General features: G+C 43.5%; 1 protein-coding gene across 1 annotated transcript in view; it reads right to left on the minus strand.

Moving 5' to 3' along the window:
* The window catches only part of Rgs4 (regulator of G protein signaling 4), a gene marked incomplete at its 3' end in the record, with an annotated part of 5,110 nt that extends 4,208 nt beyond the window's left edge, over positions 1-902 (minus strand). Inside the window, 1 exon segment of the mRNA XM_013346931.1 lies at positions 746-902. Coding sequence (XP_013202385.1) covers positions 746-902 — 157 coding nt within the window.
* Positions 903-13,520: the final 12,618 nt, after the last annotated feature.

Here is a 13,520-nt window from a genome sequence, read left to right on the forward strand (position 1 = left end):
CCTCCCCGCCACCGCCTCCCATTTCCCTCCCCCTCCCCCGATCAAGTCCCCCTCCCTTATCAGCTCGAAGAGCGATCAGGGTTCCCTGATGTGTGGGAAGTCCAAGGACCACCCACCTCCATCCAGGTCTAGTAAGGTGAGCATCCAAACTGCCTAGGCTAATAGGGGGCCTTTCCATTGGCTTGTAAAAGCAATGTCTAAGGATGTTGCCCCCCAGAAAGAAAGGAACCAGCAAGAATTCTTCAGCTTGTCTTGCTGCTGACTCAATACGCTTTTCCCCATTTGGATTAGAAATACATTCTATGCGATCTAAGGTGGAGTTGGTAATAAGATCATGGTCTCTGGGCACTGATTTGTAGAAGTAGTCTGCCTGATCGGTAGGCACATAGGGATGTGTGTGGATGGCACACAGTTATACGCCCGGCAGCATAGCAAAAGCCCAAAGGAAGATAAATCCAGTATGTCTGTAATCAGCTTGACTTTGAGACGTTTCTAACTATGTCACTAAGAACAAGATGCAGCCTAGCTTTGACATTCTTTCCTGAAGGGGCTTGCCTCCTGCAAAAGCTTAAAGCAGCAGCTGAAAACCAAAGCAGGGGGGGGTAAAGAAACCATAAGACACCAACTCTCATTGCCACTGGGTTTAGACCTTATGTAATTCTAATTTATTATTCAACAAAGAAAGAAAAACCGGAGAGAGTAGATCCAGCAGGCAGAAAGAAATGTAGCTTGCCTGAATACTAACAGGTTGCAGAAACCGGTGCAGGAATACTCATCCCTGTTGGTGTTTCTGAAACGCTTCCACATTCAGTAGCGTGAACTGCATTCTTCAGGCTAGTGAAAGTATTCCCCTCCTTGTAATCATGGCTGAAATACCCAGATCGGCACTGCAAGGGGACCATTTTCACATTGGAAAGCTGTGACTAGAAGGGAGACATTTTTTTTTCAAGGTCTGACCACGGCAGCTTTCATCTTAAAAATCACACAGAGACATCACTGCCTCTCCATCTCTTTGGCTGAGACCAAGTAAAAACAACAAGATTTCAGATGGTTTGCACAAAGAACGGAAGGTACCGACTGATGGGTTTCTCACGAAGGTACTAAGACTATAGAAAGGGAAATAGAAATGTGTGATGTTCCTCTAAGTTCTGGACCAGAAAGGTTGTTCCCCTGGACACCCCACCCCTTTTATCCAGACACCCCCATGCACATCTTCCTTGGCTAACAGTGGTGGAAATGTGAAAGAGAGAACTGGGTAAATCAATATGGGGCAAGTCCCCAGCCTCCTCCAATGAAGACTGAAAAACACTTGTTAAATTTGGCCACTGAAAACCTCAGGAAAGTTATTAGCTGCCCTTGGCCGTGGTGTGGGAGGGATCACAGTGCAAGATGAAGTGAGAGAGACCTTGGACCGGGGGTGCAGGCAGAACTTGCATCAGAAGAGATCAATTAAAAGCTCTCCCTCCACGGTGAACTCTCTAGCATTCTTTCTTTACCTGGGCACCCAAGAGAGGGATCACTCAGATAGTGTGATGGGGGAAACATCAGTGGAAGAGCCAAGAAGATGCACAGAGGCATGAGAAAGTCCCAAAGGAGAACGTTTTACCTTGAATCTAGAAGGAAAGAAGTGTGACGTCAGTTAAGCAGGAGTCACTGTGATAAGTGAACCGAATGGACTTTAAGAACCACCCGATACCCTCAGTCGAATTCCTGTGAAGGAAACCCATAGCTTGCTGGTAACAGGACAGGATGCAGACCCAGGTTTCTTGACACTGGGTTGTGTAGAATGTCCACTGAGCTGTCCTGTCATTCAATGGTCTTATCAAATGAGAGACACTATGTACACAGAGATATTTCTAAACTGCAGAGTGCTTGGCAAATACTTTTTATTGTCAAATTATACATAGCAGATAATAAAGCTCAGTATTAATTTTATACATTTTATTCAAGAAGCTGTGTATGTGTGTGTGTGTGTGTGTGTGTGTGTGTGTACGCACGTGCGTGTATACTTCCTAACTACGTCCCTGAAAAAATAAATTCTTTAACCCTTCACTCTGTCCAAGTGTATCATTCACTTCTTTGGCCTTCCCTTGCTTTCCTAATAGCTTTAACACTTTCTACAGCATTTGAAAGTTTCCAATACATTAGCTCATCTTTTAGTGGGACTTGCTGCTTGTGTTGAGGAGGCAAGACTGGCACATCATGATACCCTGACAGTGCCCCCCCCGATAGGTACAAAGCATCAAATCCTATTATCTAGTGTTTTTTTTTTTTATTTCTACATGATTTTTATGTGGATGGGTTTGCTCTCAAAAGCTCTGTTTTGTGTGCGTTCACTTAAAACACACCTTTGAGCATCTCCCCTCACGTGGTGAACGAACAACACAGCCTCTGCCCTAACGGAGCTTTTAGCTCAGTGGACAGAATCAGAAAAGCATCAAAGGCAAGTGGTTACAAGGGGTTGGCCCACACCAGGAAGAAAATAAATGGATTGTGACAGAAGGTAACCAGAGGACAAAAGAATTGTTTCTTTGTTTGTTTGTTTGGTGTTTGCTTGTTTGTTTGTTTGTTTATCCAAAGTGACTGGTAAAGCCTAGAAAATAATAGTCCAGAAGTGACAGCACTTTTTACTTAAACTAAGGAAGAGCAGAATTGAGGTGAGGTGTAATACGCTAGATGATGGAGAACAAGAAGGCAGTGGCTTGGAACTGAGGTGCAGCTGGAAACCGGATGCTGCAAGGGTTTAGGAGCTGTGGTCAGGAGACTGGACTTAATCACAAAGTCCAGCGAGACAAGCCAGGTGTTAGATGTGATCATGCTGGCCCATGTGGGAGGAAGGATTAAGGTGTGTAGGCAGGAAGATCAGTGGACTTAGCAGTTAGAATGCCAAGTCATTAGTTTGTCCAATGCAAAATGGAGGCTTATTTCCAAATTAGAATTTCTTAGACACTAGAGCAAGGATTCCCTTAGGCTCTGGTGACTTAATTAGGAATCAGGAATGGCTTGTACCTCTTAGCAGCTCAGCTGATGATGAGGAAGAAGCGTGAATGGATCACTGGAGATGCTAAGGTTAAGTGCAGCTATTGCAAACTTGTTCAGTATCTACAGGATTGTAAGAGAGCTTGGGGAGATGGAGAATAAACTCAATCTTTGGAATCTGAATGGTTTTCACAAAAGAGATGGGTCAGGGATGGATAGAGACACAATTGTTACACAAAGAAGCCAAGATCATTGTGATTTAGGGCACAATACTAATTTCTAACTCTTTGGTCATTAATTGTTCAAGACAGCATTTTAAGCTTTTATTAACGGTTGTCTGTTATAAAATCCTCCCTGTAAGAAAGGGGTCCTTGTAAAGGATTTTAGTAACTTTCCTGCTGTTTCACATCTGAGTAGTGGTAATGGCGTGCCATCTCAGGCAATCCAATGCCAAGGTCCTGGTATTAATATCAATGATATCATAGCCACGTAAGATGAAGGAAAGTGGACTGTTTGGAGATCAGAGTTATTGGATTTCTTACGGTCAGAGCCTAGGCCTTTATAGCCCTGACAAGCTAGGCCCAGCCTCCTCTCCTCAGTGCACACTCGGACAAGAATAGTGAAAAGCAAAGAAAGATCCGTGCAGTGTGACCACAGTGGGAAGAGAACAAATAAAGAACTCCAGAGAGATGTTCAGGCCCATACTGAGTTCTGTCATGAGCTTTAGGTTTACATACAAGACAGCCCCACTCAAGGTAAGGTTCCCATAAGTCACTGTCTTGGCCCCAATCTGTCCTTTAAGGTGCTTTGACAACGTGTCAGAACTATGTGAACTCTCTTCCTGGAAAACAAATTCCACCTCTGGCTGACACCAGGCTTCAGCCTTTTTCTTCTTCTAGCATGAGGCTCCTGGGGGAATTTCCAAATGCTTTGGGCTCATTGTCTCAAGAATCTGATGGCCAAAGGGAAGGGCACAGGTATCTCTTTAAACAGCATCATTTCTTCAAGGAAGGATAGAATCATTTATTGTTTATGTAGTCATGATTGCCTCTTTGGGAGAAAAACACAAGGAAACGAGGCTTTTGGGGAACTATTCTTAGATATCTAGTCTTAAAGGCTGCCAGGGATGGATTGGTGGACCAAAGGGAAGCAAAAAAAAAAAAAAAAAAAAAAAAAAAAAGATTTCTCTGTAGCACTCTGAGAATCAAAGATTTTGCTTGTTCGTTGATTTGATCATGGTTTACTTGATGAGGGTCTGAGCTGGCCAAAGAATTGAAGCAAGCTAGAATTTGGGAGCCGCAGTAAAGTTGGATGGGAGAGAAGCCACAGTGAAGCAAACAGCCGGCGCTGAAAGTGGTGGTAGTGATAGTCTCCAGCCAGGCTGTGGGACTCAAACGGAGCAGTGCACAGAAAGAAGCTCCTTAAGCCTTGGAAGGCTGCTCATCTGGGAGGCATTGTTGACAGGAGCTCTAGAGAGCTGCTTCTTCCCTGCAATGTGACGTCACACAGCAGGGTGTGAGCGGTGCGTGGTGTGCAGGTAAAACCTGAAAGTCCCCTAGACTTTGTTCCTGGTGACCAAACGAGAATCTTTCTTAAGTATTTATGTGACCTGACACAAGGAAATCAGCCACTGCCGCAGGTCGCCCTGCTTCCGCCAGGTTCTCAAAGAGGGACTGCTGCTCCTTTGGAGCCAGATGTGAGCCAGAACTCAGTGTTAGGCTATATTTACCCTCTATCGGATTACAATTTCCTCTAAGCTGTGAGAAAACCCCCTTTCTCTTTATTGTCTCCTACAGTGGCCCTGGCATCAGTGACAGTTCGCGATTATTAGTTTTTAAAGGATAGCAAACAAACAGATGGGGTTGGAGAGGGCCGCATGCCAGGAAGACACACGGGGACTTTCCCAGTGTGCGTGGCTTTTGGGAAACATGTCTGACCCCACAACCACATACGATAAACCAAGGATTCTGACCCTGACACTTGACAAGAGCAGGCGGCATATCCTTCTGAAGGGGCAGCAACACAATTAACTAACTGGGGACAAAGCCTTTCTTTTCCAAGAAGTGGAGGAAGATCCAAAACAACCTTATCCTAAAGATTTTTTTAATCTTTCTTCTGAAAGTCTTAGCCCAAGATAGAACAGCAATTTCATGGGAGTTCATTTGCATTGTGCAGGTGGAAAGAGACAGTATGCCATGCTGAGTGCTTGAACCTTACCAGGAGGCAGACCTAGATTCTAATTCTGGTTCCTCCATAGATTGGCTGGGGAGAGGTGGGGTGGCCGTGCAGCGTGACCTTTGACCCCAGTCCCACTTCTCATCTGTCCTTCCTATGTGAACTCCATGTGAGTAGAGTCTTGTGCACCGATGGGTTTGCTATAACGTGTTGGGTATTACAAGATCCCCACACACTCTTCTGCAGTCTCGGCTGCTGTCCTTATCATGACTCTCTGGGCTTAGATTTTAAAGTGTGGCGGGGACTAGGGATTGTAGCTCTGTTGCGAGAGTGCTTACCTAGCATGCATGGAGCCCTGGGTTTGGGGATGCAGCCCTTGGGAAGTGGAGGAAAGACAATCGGAGGTTTAAGGCTGTCATTGAAAGAAGCAGCTCTCAGATCAAAAGAATAGAGAGCACTCTTTATCCAGAAGCAAAATATGTGTGACCATGGCCTAGGAACATAGATTTAGGTCATGGGAAATATAGTGTTGCAATGTAGAAGCAGTTTCATGGAGGTTTTTGTTTGTTTATTTGTACTTTCTTTTGTGTGTGTGTGTGGTAACAAAACAAAGTTAAATAAAGGCATTTTAAAAATACAGAAGCACCTGCTTTTCAGGAATTCTTGCTCCCAGGCTCATTCTTGATTACATAGTTAGTTCAAGGCCAGCCTGGAATAAATGAGAAAATAAGAATTTGTTTGGGATCTAAACACCAGGAAGATGCTGATTGAGGAACAGCCCAGGAATGATTCACCACTGGGGTGGAGAAACATCTCAGAGGCAACCAGGGAACAGCTTATGGGATCTGGATCCAGGGACCCGTGGTTGGTTACAAAGACAGACTAGGAAGAGAGGGAAAGAAAACAGAATGGACACTGGAGCCAGTGCACAGTCTTGGCTTCTCACGCCTCCCAAAGCAGTGTCAGCCCCTTAAGGCCGGCTGTAGTTTCTCCTTTACCTCAGCCCTTAACATTGCAGCTAAGTCAATTTTTCATTCAGGCTTCTGTCATCTCTAGGAACTTATGAAAGATGCTGTTTTAATTTGTACATCCAGGTTTTATCATCTCACACAATAGTGAGTTCTTCAGACACCTTTGCTCTTTTGTACAATGCTTTTACAAATTTCTCGACACTAACTGGCTTAGAATATTTTCAGCACTGATGGTGCCACTTGAGGTAGTGTGCCACCCTCTCCCTGGGTCACTGTTTTGAGGTGTGTCACTCTTTCAAAGATGCCTGTCTCTGGAGTCTGTTCGAAAAAGTGGTATCATTCATATATATATATATACAAATCAAAGCTTCTAGGTTTTGGGATACATGAGAAGATGGTACACTAAAATGCTCCAATTTAGCTTAAAAGAGAAAATCAGACCAACTAGCCTGATTGAGATGCTGGCTTTAAAGATCTATGGAGTAACTTTGCAAGAAATGAGATAGTCCCAAAGAAAGAAGTACAGGAGGCCTGGGGGTGTGGATCACTGATGAAACACACACTGAGCAAGTTGGGGCCATGGATTGAATCCACGCACCTTCCCTCCTCCCTCATAACAACGTGCATCATCGAGATGGTCCCCCTTTGATGCTCTACTTCCCATGGTTTCAAGAACCATTTGGCCAACTGGAAATATTAGATAGATTATAGAAATAAACAATTTTAAAGTTGGACGCTGCTCTGAATAGCATGATAAGATGTACACTACCCTCCCATTAGTCAGTGACCATCTCAGTTTTCAAGATAGACTGTCATTGAATCTCTGTGCTTGTGTCCAAGTAGCCTTTATTTTTCTTAACAAAGGCTCCTAAGTTTAATGGTGGTGTTAAAACGGGTACACCAGGACACAAAAGATGGAAGAACAGATCAATTCTGGTTCTAGGTGGCAGCTTCAGGGCATATAGGCTGCTATGCAGGGTTTGATGCTATCCATTGCTTCAGGTATCTGCCAGGCATCTTGTAACACTTATCTTTGGGATTAGGGGGCGATTGCCTTACTGTTATAAGCAGAGAAGACTCACCCTGGCTTTTCATTGTCTTTGTGATGCTGTTCCCCCATTTTTGCCATCATTTGTATTTTTCACATTACTAAATCTGGACACGCTCTGCTCTATCCCTGCCAAAGACACTAAATTCTAACACTTCAAACTCTGACCCCTCCTCTAGGCTCCCATTGCTCTGCTGTTTTTAGCAACTCATGCTTCAAATACAGCAAAGTATAACCTTTAAACTACCCTCCAGGTAGGCATCAAGATGTGCTTGTTTACTCCCCGCTGCTAAGACAAAATACCTAAGATAAAGCACTGAAAGAAAGATCTACTTAGAAGTGTGATTCTAGAGGCTTCAACCTTGGTTACTCGGTTCCATTGTTTTCAGTCCCAAGGGGAGGTGGAATCATCATTGTGCGGATGGAACTGCTCGCCCCAGGTTACCAGGAGCAGAAAAATCAAAGAGGAAGGGTTCAGGGACACCATACATCACACTGACCAACTTCCTTCAAGTAGACCCCACCTTCTCATTTTCCATTGGGGAATAAACTCATCATTGATGAAGTCTGTACGTTAATGATCTATTGTATCTCAATAATGCCACAGCTGGTAACTAAGCCTTCCATACATGTGTCTACACATGTGTCTTTGAGGGGATGTATTATAGTCACAGTGGGTTTCCCACTTTAAAACAATAGAACCTGAGGCCCAATAGAACCAATGGTCTATGTAAGAGCTGCACAGCTAAGAGAAACATAGCTCGATACTGTAGCTGTGCTGCTGGTTTCCAGGGGTCACGCTGGTAACCCTCATGGATGTTAAAACCCATCCTTGTCTCCCGTGTGGTCAGCTCTATTGAGAGCAACCATGTGTCTACTCCATTCATTCCTCCTTCAGGCCAGCAAGACTACTCGTAACACCTACTGCCACACTCAGCTTCCAAAACATCCTAAGTCTCTATGAAATAAATGCCATTTTTGTAGGTCAAAGCTACCTCAGCTATGGTACCCAAAGGTCATTTCGATATTAACTTCCAATCCCTTCTCAAGTGTTCTGCAGTATTTTTTGAATGATTTCTTACTCTTAAATCACATTTAGCTAGGAGAACACTCATCCTCCATTCTATCTTCCCCAGTTCAGAGTAACGAGGAGAAAACACGCCCTCCATTCTGTATTCCCCAGTTCAGAGTGACAAGGAGAAAACATGCCCTCCATTCTATCTTCCCCAGTTCAGAGCTGGTCAAAGCTCTGGGTGGACATGGCTTTGCATCTTTCAGGTCTACTGAGGCTGCTATCAGACTTAGTTCACTCCTACCAAGCTATAGGAGTAGCCGCCTCTTGTTTCAGAGCAAATCACAGCAGTGGGAATAATAAAATAGCACAGGGCTAACCTAGGCATATGATAGGGCTCTCCTACAATCGACAGCTCATGAGCTCTGATTGTTTTTGCCTCAGTGTTGATGGGCTCATGGTGAGTCACAAAAATGGTCCTAGCCATTTCCTCTTAAAATAACCCATCCATCTCTGAAACACTTCACAGTTCATGAAGCACCATTTCCTACATTATCTCATTTGCCTTTCGCATCCAACTCAACATGTCCAAATTGCAATAATTTCCCTCTCTCAAAGACACTCCACCCTCAGCGCTCTTTATTACGGTAATCCCCACCCCCAGTACCAACAATGTTCCTCACTCTGCTCCTCCTCTCCATCCCTAACCATGCTAGTTTAAATCTTCCTGACTTGTCCTGCACAACAGATGTGATCACTTCATTTGTGAAGCAGAAATACTAGTGCCTCAAATGAAGTCATTAACCGGAATATCAGATTTCAGTAGAGGATGCCACGGAACCCTGAGAAAAGGAAGGAAAGAGGCCTTTTTTTTTTTTTATCCTCCCAGAACATCTCCAGAAGGGCTGAGGGTTTTATTGGAACATAACTACATCCACTCATTCACCTATTTATTTACTGAGTTCATATCTTCTTTTACCCTCACAGGGCCATAGTTACATAGTCCTAACACAGACCACATGACCCCAAAGGTGAAGACTCTTCATCTTTGATCTTTGGAAATGTATACACAGTCCCTTCACTGGCCTTCCGTGTTACTTCTTCTCTTTCAAACTCATTTCACAAACTACAGTCAAACTATGCTTCTGGAAATTAATGCTACTAATTTTCTTCAAAATAATGGAATTTCCTACCCAGTCTAACCAAGACATGACATTCAAGTACCACTGGTATTTAATTTCCTGTCAATCCACAAACACTCAGAAACATTTGATTTGATGTCTCAATCGACTATGATTCCCTATACTTAAGTCATTTTCATCTATAAAAAAAAGTGTCAGGAAGAAATGCTTCCTTTATTCTAGCTTCCCAAGTTCAAGGCCACCCAACCATCAAAGTCAAATCCTCCTATAAAGGCAATTTCTTGAGCATTTAGTTGAAAACAGCTTGTGTCTTTAATTCCAACCACGTATTATAGTTACTTCATATCTAGTGACATTGAGCAACTTCTAATACAGATTCTGATTATAATATTATCCCTTCTTTTATTATCCTATGTACTTATTTGTGACGAGGTTGTTTCCATTGCATTTTCTGGTACCTATAGGTGTCTAGTATGTGTGTTGCTCTAAAACAGGCTCAAGAAAAAGAGAAGATGAATAAGTAACTCTGTGGAGATTGAATTATTACATAACTGTATTTTACAGAGTCAAAGACTCAGAAATAAGATTAGTTTTAGTGAGAATAACCCAGGTTGTGCTACAGTGCGCGCGCGCGCACACACACACACACACACACACACACCACACACGCACACACAGACATGCACACACATACACACATACCACATGCATGCACACACATATATACACACATGCCTTATTTCTTGTTAATATTGCATGTTCTTTTCTATGAAGTATGGCTGTGCTCAATACTAGTCTTGACGGCTTGACTATAGTGCTCTGGAATATTGCCGCTATTCATGACAGAAAAGGAGAAAACATAATAAATAACACTTCTGTGGAGAAGCGATACACTTTGCTTTTATTTGCATTTCATTTAACAAATTTGATATCAAAGAGCTGGAAGTAATTTTGAAATTTCTTCCTAAGTGGGGTCCCAAATACCTTTTAAATAGCAAAGTCATTGATAAGGAATTTGAACAATGTATCAAAAATCATACTATTAAGTGACAGAATAGGGTCTTGAAAAGCAACCCAGCTTTCTCATTCTCATTTCATCAAGAAGCAGAGGGTCTGGAGCTGGGATGTCCAGGAGCAACTGTGTGCTCTCCATTCGAACCGAGCCAAGAACTTCAGACAGGAAAGAAAAACAAAGGTGAGACCTTGCTTAAGGCCACATCTCTCAGCATAGCCTCTGAACCGGAGGAGCATCCACCACTGTGGCCATAGAAGGCAGCACAGGAAGTGACAGCTTCAGTTACTGTTATTTGCCATTAAAGGGTACGAGAAGCAGTGAGAACGCTGTAAATGGCACAGGCTCTGACCGCATTACCTGGACGCCCAGCTCCATTACCAGTAATCACCAGCCCAAAGGCCTGGGGAGTTTGACAGCACAGGACAAATGGAGCCACAGTGAAAGCTAAGGACGACTTCTCTCACATTTGTCTTTTAAATTTCATTAATTTTCCTGTTACTGGAAAATTTACTTAAATTCTGAATTTAGTTTATGTGAGTAGAATTTTTTTTTTTTTTTGTACCAAACAGTTTAGAGATGTCTGCTGATCCAGGTAGTATGGGAAGTCCGTGGAAAAGAATAAAACAGTTACAGCCCCTGGTTGCCGTGTAAAATGCAGCCATTAAATAACACCTCTTCAAGGCTATCAGAAACTGAAAAGGAAGAAAAGCTGAAGCATGCGTGTGAAAGGAGTCTTTGGATTCCCTTTGTCTGTATACAAGAGGTTCTCTCCCAGCCTCTGAGTGCTGGCTTCTAAGGTGAACTCTTGGAGTCTTTGCATGAACACGCACTGGGAAGTCACCTTCAAACATGGAGGTGGGAGCAGGCGAAGAGATCAAGTGCCTTACCCAGGTTAGGAAAGCCAATGTTCAGCCTCCTTGCCTTCTACAGACACAACACAAAGGGGCATAGCTTAAGATTCAGACCTCCCTCGGTGTGGGTGTAGCTGTTTGCATAAAAAAGGTCTCCTCATAGGTTCTGGTGTTCGAATAGTTGGTTCCCAGTTTGTAAGACTGTTTGGGGAACCCCACTTGAGGCAGACCTTGAGATTAAAGGCCTCATGCTACTCCCTGCTTAAAGGCACCCTGCTTCCTGCTCTGCAAAGAGAGTATGCGCTCCCAGCTTCCTGCTCTGGCCCTCACCCCTGTGCCGCCGCCAGGACGGACTGTTATTCCTCTGGAACTGCAAGCCGAAAGAAAGCATTTCTTTCCTTGTTCCTGGCATGTTATCACAGCAACAGGAAAGTAAAGAAGACACCTGGTCAGGCTGAGGTTGAATTGTGGTGAATTTATCCTTGCTACATGTCCTGGCCATTGAGAATGATGTCACAGGTATCTAACTATAATGAGCTCGATTGACCAATTTCTCCAGATGCCGATGTTGAACTCTGGTGCTGGATTGATGCCTTGTCCGGACTGTTCTTATCAATGGTGAAGATGGCAGAGACATGGGGCAGCTTGTTCTGCATTCATTGACTGTGAAATTGACACCCAGTCAAGGAAGCCTAGCAGCCATCATGGAGAAATGCTGATTGATAGCTCTTTCAAAGATCCGTGCCTACCTAGGGAATGGTAGTGACTACATTGGGATGTACCCTCTTACACCAACTAATGATTAAGATATGCTCCTTCCAAACACTCAGACAGACCAGTCTCATCAGGGAACTCTTTCAATTAAGACTCCCTTCACAGACCTAAACAGATAGCTCAGTGGTTAAGAGTACTGGCATATGCTCTTCCAGAGGATATGGGTTCAATTCCTAACACCCAGATTTGGTTCACAACCATGGGTAACCCTAGTCCCTGGAGATCCAATGCTCTCTTTCTGATCTCCACAGATACCAGGTCTACATGTAGTGCACAGACATACATCCAGTTGGAGGAGCATTCTTATACATACATATAATAAAATCTAAAAAATAACAGACTTCCTTCCCAGGTGACTCTAGGCTATGTTAAATTGATAATTAACTCTGATTGGGATAGGCTAATATGTCCTGCAACTCTGGTACCTTTAGCATCTAAGAAAAGGGTAAGAGGAAGGAAAGCAGTTCCTGGTGGCTTGATTGGCCAAGCTAAAGAGATTTTCTATCTCTTTCTTTCCTTTTTGCTTTTTGGTTTTTTTAAGACAGGGTTTCTCTGTGTAATAGCCTTGGCTGTCCTAGTACTTTGTAGACCAGGCTGGCCTCGAACTCATGGAGATCTACCTGTCTCTGACTCCCAAGTGCTGGGATTAAAGGCATGCACCACCATGCTTGGCTATCTTTAGCCAGGCATTAATTTTATTAATAACTGTGATACACCTTGAAAACATGGCAGAGAGTAGGCATAGAGATCCTGGATAAAGGGTAAAGCAGCTTAAAAAAAGATAGGCTGGCTTGGACTAAAGCAGAGTTGGGAAACCATACGGTCCAAGAATAAAATTCAATTCACTTTGAAGCATTGTTACAACAGATGAAATGTCTTAATCCAATTTACATACTAAATTGTTCCCCTTTCCACATACCCCAGTGCGGTGGTTTTTATAGGTGGTATCTTTCGGAGGCAATTTGGTCATGAGAGTAGAATCTTCATTTGTGGGTTTATGACCTTCCTAAAAGGACCCTAGAGTGTACCCTTTCCTCTGAGAGGATACAGAGAAGTTACCAGCTTGCATTCATGAAGAGAGCATTCAATGGAACCAACAGGCTGGCACTTTGATCTTGGGTTTCCAGTCTCCAGAACTGTGGGGAGAGAAACGTCCTTTCTTTTTAAGGCCCGTAGTGTATGGTGTATTGTTATATGAACCCGAAGGGAATAAGACAGTCACGAACTCGGCAGTAGCAAACAGAAGGGAAGACATGGTGCACAACTTGCGTATGCTCTCAAAACCCTTTAAATATTTACAAGCTGGCTCTTAACAGACAAGAAAAATGAGCCAACCCTAGACAAGAGCAAAAGCAATGTGAATGGAATAGTGGGGATGAATCAGATACATTAGGGAGAAAGTCACTCAGAATTTTGATCTACATATTTGGGCGTTGAGGAAAGTTGTCAGATTTCAGCCTGTGTTTCCAATTTGGTTTATCAGATGGAAGGCTCCACTTGCTGACGGAACTCAAGGTGAAAGTCTAGTTCACAGGAGCCGGTAGACTACTCGC

Source organism: Microtus ochrogaster, chromosome 6 (assembly GCF_000317375.1).
Source record: "Microtus ochrogaster isolate Prairie Vole_2 chromosome 6, MicOch1.0, whole genome shotgun sequence".
Taxonomy (NCBI): domain Eukaryota; kingdom Metazoa; phylum Chordata; class Mammalia; order Rodentia; family Cricetidae; genus Microtus; species Microtus ochrogaster.